This window comes from Hyla sarda, chromosome 6, assembly GCF_029499605.1.
Source record: "Hyla sarda isolate aHylSar1 chromosome 6, aHylSar1.hap1, whole genome shotgun sequence".
In the NCBI taxonomy this organism is placed as follows: domain Eukaryota; kingdom Metazoa; phylum Chordata; class Amphibia; order Anura; family Hylidae; genus Hyla; species Hyla sarda.
Window position 1 is genome coordinate 45,763,687 of NC_079194.1, and position 13,165 is coordinate 45,776,851.

Here is a 13,165-nt window from a genome sequence, read left to right on the forward strand (position 1 = left end):
TTTTTTTTACATTTTTTTTGCAGTGTTATAGGTCCCATAGGGACCTATAACACTGCACACACTGATCTCCTATGCTGATCACTGGCGTGTATTAACACGCCTGTGATCAGCATTATCGGCGCTTGACTGCTCCTGCCTGGATCTCAGGCACGGAGCAGTCATTCGTCGATCGGACACCGAGGAGGCAGGTAAGGGCCCTCCCGGTGTCCGATCAGATGTTCGGGACGCCGCGATTTCACCGCGGCGGTCCCGAACAGCCCAACTGAGCAGCCGGGATACTTTCAGTTTCACTTTAGAAGCGGCGGTCAGCTTTGACCGCCGCTTCTAAAGGGTTAATACCGCACATCGCCGCGATCGGCGATGTGTGGTATTAGCCGCGGGTCCCGGCCGTTGATTAGCGCCGGGACCCACGCGATATGATGCGGGATCGCGGCGCGATCCCGCTTCATATCGCGGGAGCCGGCGCAGGACGTAAATATACGTCCTGCGTCGTTAAAGGGGTATTCCAGGAAAAAACTTTTTATATATTTTTTTATTTATTTATTTTTTTTTTTTTTTTATATATATCAACTGGTTCCAGAAAGTTAAACAGATTTGTAAATTACTTCTATTAAAAAATCTCAATCCTTTCAGTACTTATGAGCTTCTGAAGTTAAGGTTGTTCTTTTCTGTCTAAGTAATCTCTGATGACACGTGTCTCGGGAAACACCCAGTTTAGAAGCAAATTCCCATAGCAAATCTCTTCTAAACTGGGCGGTTCCCGAGACAGGTGTCATCAGAGATTACTTAGACAGAAAAGAACAACCTTAACTTCAGAAGCTCATAAGTACTGAAAGGATTAAGATTTTTTTTAATAGAAGTAATTTACAAATCTGTTTAACTTTCTGGAGCCAGTTGATAGATAAAAAAAAAAAAAAAAGTGTTTTTTCCTGGATAACCCCTTTAAATCCCTTGGTAAATCTCCCTCTATATCTTAAGTAATGGGGAAATTTATTCTGAATTAATTCAATTCACTTAGAATTTCCCCCCCAAAAAATGTTTTTTGAAATCTTAAATTTTATTATTATAAAATATATACATACATACATTGGTCCCTCAACATACGATGGTAATCCGTTCCAAACGGACCATCGTTTGTTGAAACCACACCGCTGCCCGGGATGTCGCCATCCATCGCTGTCGCCGCGTCCCAGAGGTGTCCCCGACGCTCTGGCAAGGACTCTGCTTCCCCGGCAACCGCGCTCTCCGTCGCCGCCATCACGTCGCTACGCACGCCGCTCCTATTGGATGACGGGACGGCATGCGCAGCAACGTGATGACGGCAATGGAGAGCGCCGACGATGCAGAGGATCCCGAAGAGGATGCGCCGGAGCCCCGAGGACAGGTAAGTGATCGTCAGCGGACCACACGGGGCACCGTAATCGGCTATCTGGTGGCAGCTGAAGCAGTCTGCGCTGCCGGATAACCGTTTATGCGATGGCCCCGACATAAAAAAGCATCGTATGTTGATGCTGCCTCTGAGAGGCCATCGCATGTTGAAATTATCGTAGGTCGGGGGGTCACTGTATATATTTTTATTTTTATATTCCTTTTGGATGAATCACGAACAGGAGCAGGGACTCCTGTCCAAGGCAGGTGTCCCTGCTCCTGTTAGCTCATTCCAGTGGTAAAATGTGGTGCTGTATGCTCTAGTGCAGTGGACCTCCAGCTGTTGCAATACTACAACTCCCAGCCAATGGCTGTCCGGGCATGCTGGGAGTTGTAGTTTTGCAACAGCTGTGGACACACTGGTTCAGAAACACTGCTGTATTAGGTAACATGAGAACTACATGAGTAACAGGAGATCTGCTTTAACATACATTCACCTTTTATGTTTTACAGACTCAGGATGGTCGTCCTTTCCAAAGAACATGGCTACGTCATCCTGACTGGTGCGGCCAGTTTTGTAATGGTCGCTCACCTTGCAATAAAGGTGTCAAAAGCCCGCAAGACGTATAATGTAGAGGTAGGCGCAAGCATGATATCCTAGAATATTCAAATTATTATTTTTATTTTTTTAAGGCCTCATACACTGTATTTAACTCAAAGATAACCAAGGCCTGTAAATATACGTCACCAGGACATAGCCCTTAATTCTGCGCTACTACAAATATACAGTGGGGGTGTAAAGGGGTATTCCAGCCCTTTAAATACTTATCTAAATTGAGTCTAATCGTGAAGGTTTCAACCCTTGCAGTCTCCGAATGTGTCACCAGGCCCCGGTGTGTCACGCGCTCCATGTATTTTGGAGAGATGGGCCCCGTTCTGGAGATCCCAAAGGTCAGACCACCAACGATCAGGGACTTATCCCTTATCATAGTGGGCTCCAAATTGTGAACCACCAGGTGTTTGCAGAACTACAACCCTCAGCACAACAGGACTGCCGTTGGCTGTCCAAGCGTACTGGATGTTGCATCTTTGCAACAGCTGGAGGTCCACATTTTGGAGACCACTGCCCTATAATGTGGATTGAGAATGTTTTTAAAGGGGGTACTCAAGTGTTTTAACAGTTATCCCCTATTAGGGATGTCCCGATACTGGTATTTGCATGGGAGTCCTGTCGGCAGGTAACACGGAGATGCAGTAAGCCGCCTGCACTCTCTGCTCCCGAGCTATGCAGCTTGCTCAGCTGCTGAGCGCACATCACAGCCGGGACCCAAATTAACCCTTTAGACACCGCCATCAAAGTTGATCACGGCATCTAAAAGTCCTGAGATGTACTGTCGGTTAGCTCAGGTATGCCGATCGGGATCACCGTGGTGTTCCAATCAACTGTGAGGATGGCTGGAGGTCCCTTACCCTGCTCCTTGCGTCTATAGTCACTCCTTTTGCTGCTGCCAGCCGTTAGTAAAGGAGCGCCAATAACACTGATCACGGTTATCCTATGAAATAGCATGCATCAATGTATGCAATCTACAGATTGCATGTAATAGTCCCCTATGGGGACTAAAAAAGTTAAGAAAAAGTTAAATATAATAAATGTGAATTAACCCTTTCGTACCCCCGTTTTTCCCATTAAGGGTACGTTCACACGGGCGGATCCACAGCCTATTTTATGCTGCGGATCCGCTGCTGAAGGACCGCTACATACTGCCTTTAGATGTGCCTGCTCGGATCGGCAATACGCCGCTACGGGCAGACACACTGAAGTGATGTGCAAGTCGCCACGCATGCGCGGTGTACTCACACACATCACGGCCGCTCCCCCTGCTCCAAAAAGCTAGGCCTAGAGCGGCCGCAACGTGCAATTATACTGCGCATGCGTTCTGCGACTCGCACATTGCCATGTCTGCTTGTAGTGGTGTATTGCCGCCATGAGCAGTCACATCTAAAGGCACCACGTAGCGGTCCTTCAGCGGGGATCCGCAGTGTAAAATATGCTGTGGATCTGCCCGTGTGAACCTACCCTTAAGGAAAAAGAAAACCCTGTCACATGACATTGAAAACAAGTATCGGTAATTGGTATCGGTGAGTACTTAAAGGGTTACTCCACCTCTAGACATCTTATCCCCGCCGGTGGGGACCTCCGGGATCTCTGCTGCAGCACCCACCTGTTGCGGCTTCCTGAGACGCTGGAGGCTTCTGCTCCCGACCACGGTGACGGGAGATTGTGATGTCACGCCCTGCCCCTCAATGCAAGTCTATGGGAGGGGGCGTGACAGCCGTCACGCCCCCTCCCATAGACTTTCATTGAGGGGGCGGGGCATGATGTAATGAGGGGCGGGGCTCTGATGTCATAAGCTTCTAGCTTCAGCGTTTGGAACAGTTTGTTCCAAACGCTGAGCAGCGGAGTACCCCCGTGACATCACGATCTCCCGTCACCGTGGTCGTGAGGCGTTAGGATGAGAGCCTCCAGCGCTGCCGGAAGCCGCAACAGGTGGGTGCTGCAGCCGAGATCCCGGGGGTCCCCACCGGCGGGACCCCCGCGATCTGACATCTTATCCCCTATCCTTTCGATAGGGGATAAGATGTCTAGGGGCAGAGTACCCCTTTGAGACTGCTGGGACCCTCAGTGATCTCCTGTGAGGCCCCCCTTGTGCAGAGAGCAGGGTTGACACTCCCCCTCCATGCATCTCTGTTGCTGTACTCAGCTGTCTCCAGAGCTCCCTTAGAGAATGCTTGGAAGGGGCGCATCAACCCCACTCTTCTGCACAAGGAGCGCCTTACAGAGGATCGCAGGGGGTCCGACCCCTATTCTTTAAAATTGGTATTTTTTTTTTATTGCCTTAAAGGTATTCCTGCATTTTAACACCTAATCCCTATACAGTATCTGATCCCAAGGGGGAGATGGAGGTTTGACGGCCGTCACGCACCCTCCCATAGACTTGCATTGAAGGGGTGTGGCCGTGATGTCATGAGGAGCAATGCCAACCCCGGCAGCGTAAAAACAGCATTCAAAACATTTACTTCCGAACGCTGGCCAGTGGAGTACCCCTTTAACCCCTCAGCCCATTTTGGCCTTAAGGACAATTTAATTTTTACGTTTTCATTTTTTCCTCCTCGCCTTCTAAAAATCATAACTCTTTTATATTTTCATCCACAGACTAGTATGAGGGCTTGTTTTTTGCGCGACCAGTTGTCCTTTGTAATGACATCACTCATTATATCATAAAATGTATGGCGCAACCAAAAAACACTATCTTTGTGGGGAAATTAAAACAAAAAACGCAATTTTGCTAATTTTGGAAGGTTTATTTTTCACGCCGTACACTTTACGGTAAAAATGACGCGTGTTCTTTATTCTGAGGGTCAATACGATTAAAATGATACCCATTATTACATACTTTTATATTATTGTTGCGCTTAAATAAAATCACAAACTTTTTAACCAAATTAGTACGTTTATAATCCCTTTATTTTGATGACCTCTAACTTTTTTATTTTTCCGTATAAGCGGTGGTATGGGGGCTCATTTTTTGCGCCATGATCTGTACTTTTTTTTAATACCATATTTGCATATAAAAAACTTTTAATACATTTTTTTTATAATTTTTTTTTTGTAATAAAAAAGTAGGAATTTTGGGCTTTTTTTTTTTTTTTTTTTTTTCCGTTCACGCCGTTCACCGTACGGGATCATTAACATTTTATTTTAATAGTTCGGACATTTACGCACGCGGCGATACCAAATATGTCTATAAAAAAAAAAGTTACGCTTTTTGGGGGTAATATAGGAAAAAACGGACGTTTTACTTTTTATTGGGGGAGGGGATTTTTCACTTTTTTTTTTACTTTTACATTTTTTTACATTTTTTTTTTTTTACACTTGAATAGTCCCCATAGGGGACTATTCATAGCAATACCATGATTGCTAATACTGATCTGTTCTATGTATAGGACATAGAACAGATCAGTGTTTTCGGTCATCTTCTGCTCTGGTCTGCTCGATCACAGACCAGAGCAGGATACGCCGGGAGCCGCACGGAGGAAGGAGAGGGGACCTCCGTGCGGCTTTATGAATGATCGGATCCCCGCAGCAGCGCTGCGGGCGATCCGATCATTCATTCAAATCACGCACTGCCGCAGATACCGGGATCTGTATTGATCCCGGCACCTGAGGGGTTAATGGCGGACGCCCGCGAGATCGCGGGCGTCGGCCATTGCCGGCGGGTCCCTGGCTGCGATCAACAGCCGGTATCAGCCGCGCATGACACGGGCATCGCTCCGATGCCCGTGGTTATGCACAGGACTTAAATGTACGTCCTGGTGCGTTAAGTACCACCTCACCAGGACGTACATTTACGTCCTGCGTCCTTAAGGGGTTAATGCTGAAGGAGCGCGTAATACCATAATATACTGAAATCTGGAGATCTCTGTCCTATTTTTGTGCGGCTCATGTATATAATGTTTCCTCTCTTTAGTATCCCAAACTATATAGTGATGATCCCGAAAATGGAAAAATTTTCAACTGCATCCAGCGGGCTCACCAAAATACGTAAGTAACTTCACTTTATTTTATACCTAATCCCAATGGGTTTGTTGGGATTGTCTGAAGGCTATCTGTAGTCCCAGCCTTATACATTTGTGTATGACATTTTTCATGGATGTATTTGTTGTTTCTGAATTGGGCAAAAATTGTTTGACAACATATCGTGTCCCGTTCAGTGTGTTTGCTTCTTATATATGGCACAAAACTAGATCTTTTTAATATCCTTTTTAGTACACTATTCTAGGGGCTGCTATCTTACTTGGGCTGTTTTTACTAACATTTAGAAATCTGCTTTACAGCAAGTCCCATGGACATAGGAAACAGACAGGACCTGTTTAAGGGCTTATTAAAGGGGTACTCTGGTGAACACCTTTTTTTTCTTTTAAATCAACTGGTGGCAGAAAGTTAAACATATTTGTAAATTACTTCTATTAAAAAATCTTAATCCTTCCAGTACTTATTAGCTGCTGAATGCTACAGAGGAAATTCCTTTCTTTTTGGAACACTGATGACATCACGAGCACAGTGCTCTCTGCTGACATCTCTCCATTTTAGCAACAGTGCATAGCAGATGTAGGCTAAGGGCAGCATGGTGGCTTAGTGGTTAGCACTGCTGCCTTGCAGTGCTGGGGCCTTGGGTTCAAATCCCACTAAGGACAACAATAAATAAAGACTTATTATTATTATAATAACGTCAGCAGAGAGCACTGTGCTCGTGATGTCATCAGAGAGAATTCCAAAAAGAAAAGAATTTCCTCTGTAGTATTCAGCAGCTAATAAGTACAGGAAGGATTAAGATTTTTTAATAGAAGTCATTTACAAATCTGTTTAACTTTCCGGAGCCAGTTGATTTAAAAGAAAAAAGGTTTTCACCGGAGTACCGGTGCCAGACCCGGCCTGCACCCCATTCATTTAAATAAGCCAGATGGAGTAAAAGGGGTAGTCCGCTGCTCAGCATTTGGAACAAACTGTTCCGAACCCTGGAACTGGGAGCTCATGATGTCATAGCCCCGCCCCCTCATGCCACACCACGCCCTCTCAATGCATAGACTTGCATTGAGGGGGCGGGGTGTGTTGTCATGAGGGGGTGGGGCTATGACGTCACAAGCTGCCGGCTCCAGCGTTCGGAACAGTTTGTGCCAAACGCTGAGCAGCGGACTACCCCTTTAAGTGACTCCAGTTGGCTCATTTATTAATTTATTTTTTTATTATTTTGTCCGTATCCAGTTTTGTTGCCAGACTAAATAGTTGTCTGCTGCTGTTCTAGTCCAGCAACAAAAACCGATTCGGTCCAAAATTAAGCCGACCAGAGTCACTAGCTGTCTGTCAGGCTCATTGAAATGAATGGGGTGCGGCAGGGATAGGGCAGCAGACAGTTTTCAAAATCTCTGCCTGCCATATGCCGCAGTTGTGATGTGAATGCAGCCTTAATTTTTACTGTCCGTCTGTAGTCGTTTATTTTTAAATTTTTTTGGCTGGACAAAAAAATAGTGCATGCTACGGTTTTTGTTCAGCCAAAAAAACTGACTGCATAGTGTTTTTGAGTTAATTCAAATGGAACTCAAACACTGATGTGAGTCTAGCCTAAACTAAGACAAAACAGGAAGCCTCAGCTTAGTTTTTAGCACTGTAAACCAGAGAGTTTTCAGCACCGCAGACAACAGTACAAGGTATAAAGCATTAAAGGGGCACTCCACTGGAAAACCATAATTTTTATTTTTTTTTCCTAAATCAACTGGGGCCAGAAAGTTAAAGATCTTATCTTGTTAATTACTTCTATTTAAAAATCTTAATCCTTCCAGTACTTATCAGCTGCTGTATGCTCTACAGGAAGTTCTTTTCTTTTTGAATTTTCTTTCTCACCACAGTGTTCTCTCTGGACAGTTCCTGACATGGACAGAGGTGTCGGCAGAGAGCACGGTGGTCAGAAGGAAAGGCAATTCAAAAAGAAAATAACTTCCTTTGGATCATACAGCAGCTGAGAAATACTGGAAGCATAAAGAATTTTTTTTTTTTTTAAATAGAAGTAATTTACAAATCTGTTTATTTTTAAATCAACTGGTGCCAGAAAGTTAGTTTTCCAGTGGAGTACTCCTTTTAAAGGGGTATTCCTGAAGTTGTGTAGTTAAGTCTAACCACATTGCTCTCTGTTGTCACCTCTGTCTGTATCAGGAACTGTCCAGAGCAGGAGAGGTTTGCTATGTGGATTTGCTCCTACTCTGGACAGTTCCTGACATGGACAGAGGTGTCAGCAGAGAGCACTGTGGTCAGACAGAAAAGAACTACCCAACTTCCTCTGGAGCATACAGCAGCTAAGTACTGGAAGAATTAAGATTTTTTTTTATTGAAAGTAATTTACAAATCTATATAATATAATCACTCCTAAGATTTCACCTACAAAAGGTGCATAATGATATTCCAAGAATTGCAAAATTATAATATAATTTTAATTTATTCAAAATATCAATGTGAAAAATAATGAAATATATATTTTTTACATTGATATTTTAAATAAATGTAAATTTTATTATAATTTTGCAATTCTTGGAATATCATTATGCACCTTTTGTAGGTGAAATCTTAGAGGAGTGATTATATTATATAGACTTTGATATTTCTTTGGCCGGTGGGTTCCGGTATTTAATTACACTATCCTCAGATTTTTGGTTGTGAGCTGCACCAATTTTTGTTTTTTACAAATCTGTTTAACTTTCTGGAACCAATCGATTTGAATTTTTTTTTTTCTCCACCAGAGCACCCATTTAAGCTAGTAGAAGCTTGGTATCATCTTAGATAAGCTGCCCTGTGTAACCACGTGAGGAGCAGCACTATTTCTGGTCATTATAGCAATTGTATTTATCAGTAGATTTCTGCTCTGTAGGCTTCATGTCTAATTTGCAATTCTCCTAGAGCTGCTGGGCAGAGCTACCTCCCCTCACTCTCCATAGACTTGTATTTCTTGTCTTGCAGACACAGGACAAAGCTGAGCTGATTTTCAGAGAAGGTGATTTGAGGAGCAGGATGGGGGCGGGAAGGTAGAAAGAAAAGGTTTTACAAGAGGGAGAAGCATTTTGACTGTTTCTTATATTTAGTTTGTACTATTGATTTATGCAAAGTTTACATAAATACGGTACATGATTTTCTGATGACCAATTCCCTTTAATAAATCCTCCCCCCCTAATAAATATAATGGATTTCTTAAGACCATGCCAGGATGTAATTCTTCTGTCTACCTTGTTTCGCAGTCTAGAATCATATGCTCCCTTTCTGTTTTTCCTTGCTGCTGGAGGACTCACACAACCGGTAAGTCATCATGGGATTTACTATACTTGGTCGCAGCTGAATCGGGCCTCGTGTATTGTTTAATTATACAAGTGGAAGGACCTTATTGTCTTTTACCCTCCTGTCCGGTGTGTATGCCTGGTGTATACACTAAAACATTGTTTCCCCAACTAGGGTGCCTCCAGCTGTTGCAAAACTACAACTCCCAGCATGCCCGGACAGCCTTTGGATGTCCAGGCATGCTGAGAGTTGTAGTTTTGCAACAGCTGGAGGCACCCTGGTTGGGGAAACACTGCACTATTTATTCTGTTGAAATAACTCAATAACTCTGCATTGTGCCCGTCCCTTTTTTATTCCTGCTGGAAATATGTAAATAAATGAATGGGTGTTACCAGTCCAGGGTTTATCCCTATAGTTACTAGTCTCTCCGATTAGACAATGTTAAACCGTGTAGAGAACCCCCCCCCCCAAATTTTAGGCTTTGTTCACCTGGTAGTGATTCTTTTATTTATTTATTTTTTGTTGTTTTTGTTCTCACAGTTTTGGCAAAATCACATCTTCAGTGGCTCTATTTTAATGCAGTTGTTATAAATCGGCACCGACTTTTGCCAAAATCGCTGGAAAAAAATTCAGGAAAACAGCACGGTGTGAAACTCAGCCTTTACATTGTTATTTGGGCCATACATTTCCAGGACTAGTAACAGGAATGGCACAATTTGGAGTTCTTAGGAGCTTTTTTTTTTAAGTATTTACCAAATACAGAGAGGTCAGGATTAGAGATGAGCGAACTTACAGTAAATTTGATTAGTCACGAACTTCTCGGCTCGGCAGTTGCTGACTTATCCTGTATAAATGAGTTCCGCTTTCAGGTGCTTCCGTGGGCTGGAAAAGGTTGAATACAGTCCTAGGAAAGAGTCTGCTAGGACTGTATCCACCTTTTCCAGCCCACGGGAGCTCCTGAAAGCTGAACTAATTTATGCAGGAAAAGTCATCAACTGCCGAGCCGAGAAGTTCGTGATGAATCGAATTTACTGTAAGTTCGCTCATCTCTAGTCAGGATAGCTGAGGGGTAAAATGAAACAAATGCTGTATATTTGTTGCCACTAGGGGTGCTCATTATATAGATTTGAGTTTAACTGGAAACTCTGTAAACTTAAAGTGGTACTCCATTGGAAAACACATTTATTTTTTTTTTTTTTAATCAACTGGTGCCAGAAAGTTAAACAGATTTGTAAATGACGTCTATTAAAAAAATCTTAACCATTCCAGTACTTATAAGCTTCTGTTTGCTCCACAGGAAGTTCTTTTCTTTTTGAATTTTCCTTTCTGTCTGACCACAGTGCTCTCTGCTGACACCTTTGTCCGTGTCAGGAGCAAATCCCCATAGCAAACATATCCTGCTCTGAACAGTTCCTGACATGGACAGAGGTGTCAGCAGAGAGCACATCCTGTGAACACAACAGTTCAGTGTGAGCAGCGTGCGGGTGTGTCCCTTGTTGAGCTCCACAAACTTCCAGCAGATCAGACCAGAGCAGGTGATCCATCCGCCTTCCCAGGAGTGTGTCAGGCTCCTGGGGAGAGCCTCCCTGCATGGAGCCCAGGGCCTCCACCTCCCGTTCTTCAAGGCTGGCGGGGGGTGGAGAGCAAACAGCAACAGCCATTCCGGCCGGGGGGAGAAGATCTGGCAGAGTCTGCAGCAATGCAGGCTCTGCACCCCCGGCAACGGTTGCCAGCCAGAGGACTGGTGAAAGAAAAGCAAGAAGAAGAAGTGTGGAGTTGTGGGCAGAGAGAGGGCCCAAGGAGTCCAGCGCCACCTACTGCTCCCGCATGGCCGCGCGGTTTGCTGAATATGATCGCTGTGGCAAGGAGCTGAAGTTGGCCAGACAAGATCTGCAAGGGGCTCAGAATCTGGTGAACACTGTGCCCAAAAAGAGCAGACCAGAGCTAAGAAGAAAGATCTCAGCACTGAAGGCTGAGATTGTGCAACTGGAGGAGAGGAGAGCAGAGATCTTGGAGGGGAGCGGTCTCTTCAAGGAGAAGCTTCAGAACAACAACCGGTTTGCCGCCATGAAATCCCCAGGTAAGGTGGAGGTGGATGATGGGGAGAGTAGTGGCGGTGAAGAAAGTGTGGATGGTGAAGGCATAAAGAAGAAGGAGAATGTGGGAGAAAGAGCAGAAGTGGTGGAAATGGATGTCTTGCCTGTAGCTACTACCTATAACACCCAGGACAGCTACATAGAGCCAGCCCAGGTGGCGCTTCCATTAAGTGAGAGCGAGGAGGATGAACTGGAGAGTGAGGCTGGGGGATTACTGAGGGCGATTGTTATGCAGGAGTCCCCAGCCCACCTCCAGAACTTTACCTTTGGAGATGACCAGTGCGATGATGTGGCAGTAAAGCGTAAGAAGCAGAAGACTCAGGAGACAGTAAAGTACATGTTTGTCCCTTTCCAGCAGTCAGGGCCAGCTGCAAAGCTGGTTCAGGCTGCTGGGCCCCCCAGACTGCCAGACTCCGTTTCTGTGGTGGAACGGAGCCAGCATGGGGGGTACAGCATGGCGTCAGAAAAGGCTGCGGACGCAATAGCTGTAAAGCACACCCATCCTGCCGGTAGGGAGGGGAAGGATGGGCTCATGGTGGGCAGCTCTGGCACTGCAGGGCCGCCCCAGGGTGGCGGGGGGCGTGTCCCAGTGCCAGAGGCGAGTTTTGCTGCTGTGTGCTCGGGGGGCAGTTCCCCGAGAACTGTGGGCATTACCGGTGCTGCGGGGCACTCCCCTGTGAGGGGGGGGAGTGTCCGGGCACCGGTGGCGGAGAGCGGAGTGTCTGTGTGCTCGGGGGGCGGTCCCCCGAGTACTGTGTGTTCTGTGGGTGCTGCGGGGCACTCCTCTGTGAGGGGGGGGGAGTGTCCGGGCACCGATATCCCCTGCAGAGCCTGTGTGGTTAGGCAAACCAAGCGATGGCGCTGTGGGAGGAGCTGGGGTGCGCTTTGAGGGGCAGCCCCAGACTCAGGACGTGTCATCGCACATGGAGGAGGAGTCATCAGTGTCGACCCCGGCAGCAGCAGCATCGACCCCAGCACAGAAAACCATAATAAGACCAGCAGTACTACAGGTCCCAGCCAGCCCAGAATCCATTAGGCAGGAAAAGAGTGGAGGATGTGAGAATGCTGAGTGTAGTAGAGGTGTGGATGTGGGGAGTGTAAGTGGAGTGAATGATGGTGGGAGTAGTAGTGGTAAGAATGGGAAGTCTGGTATGGATGGGAATAAAGATGGGAGTAGTGGTGTGAGTGGCTGTACTGATGGGTCTGGGTCTGGTCCGGCTGCCCCCCCGGTAGTGACTGCTCCTAGAAGTTATGCTAATGTCGCTGCCGGGGGTTCAGGGGGGTCCCCGTCTCCGGCCGGCTCTGGAGGCCACTTGCAACAGCGCCTCCTGGAGGCTCTGCGTTGGGGCGACAGGTCGATCCAGGTAGAGGGGAGGGGTGAGGTCGACCTGTCTTTCTGGATAGAGAGGCACGGTTTGGGGGCTTTCCGAGAGCGGAATGGGGAGGTGGTCTGGTCCCTCCCGACAACTGGGCAGGACAATAACCGTAGGAATGTGGTCCGTCTGATTTGGAGGGGCGAGGATGCGTGCCCGCCTCGCGCTAAAGTGGTTGAGCTCCTCCTCCAGATGGAATTCAGGGCATGTGACATCTTTGCCCTGATCCACCCCTACGGTTCGTGTGAGTTTGATGTCAGTTTCGTTCGGCCAGAGGGTCTCGAACTCTTCTGGTCAAACTACGAAGTTGCAAAAAACGAGCCCGGCTGGCGGGAGTTCGCCGTAAAGGCGATTTCCCGTCAGAATGCTGTCAAGAAGGTGACCGTTTTGACCCGTAACGAGTCACTTTCTTGTTATGATATCATGACCTGGCTTGGACGGTATGGGGA

General features: G+C 46.3%; 1 protein-coding gene across 2 annotated transcripts in view; it reads left to right on the forward strand.

Annotated features, from left to right (window-relative positions):
- MGST3 (microsomal glutathione S-transferase 3) overlaps positions 1 to 13,165 on the forward strand; it is a 51,780-nt gene that overhangs the window by 26,649 nt on the left and 11,966 nt on the right. For both annotated transcript variants that reach the window (XM_056523581.1, XM_056523580.1), the window contains exons 2-4: positions 1,882 to 2,005; positions 5,898 to 5,971; positions 9,211 to 9,268. In XM_056523581.1, coding sequence (XP_056379556.1) covers positions 1,882 to 2,005; positions 5,898 to 5,971; positions 9,211 to 9,268 — 256 coding nt within the window. The remainder of the gene's footprint in view (positions 1 to 1,881; positions 2,006 to 5,897; positions 5,972 to 9,210; positions 9,269 to 13,165) is intronic.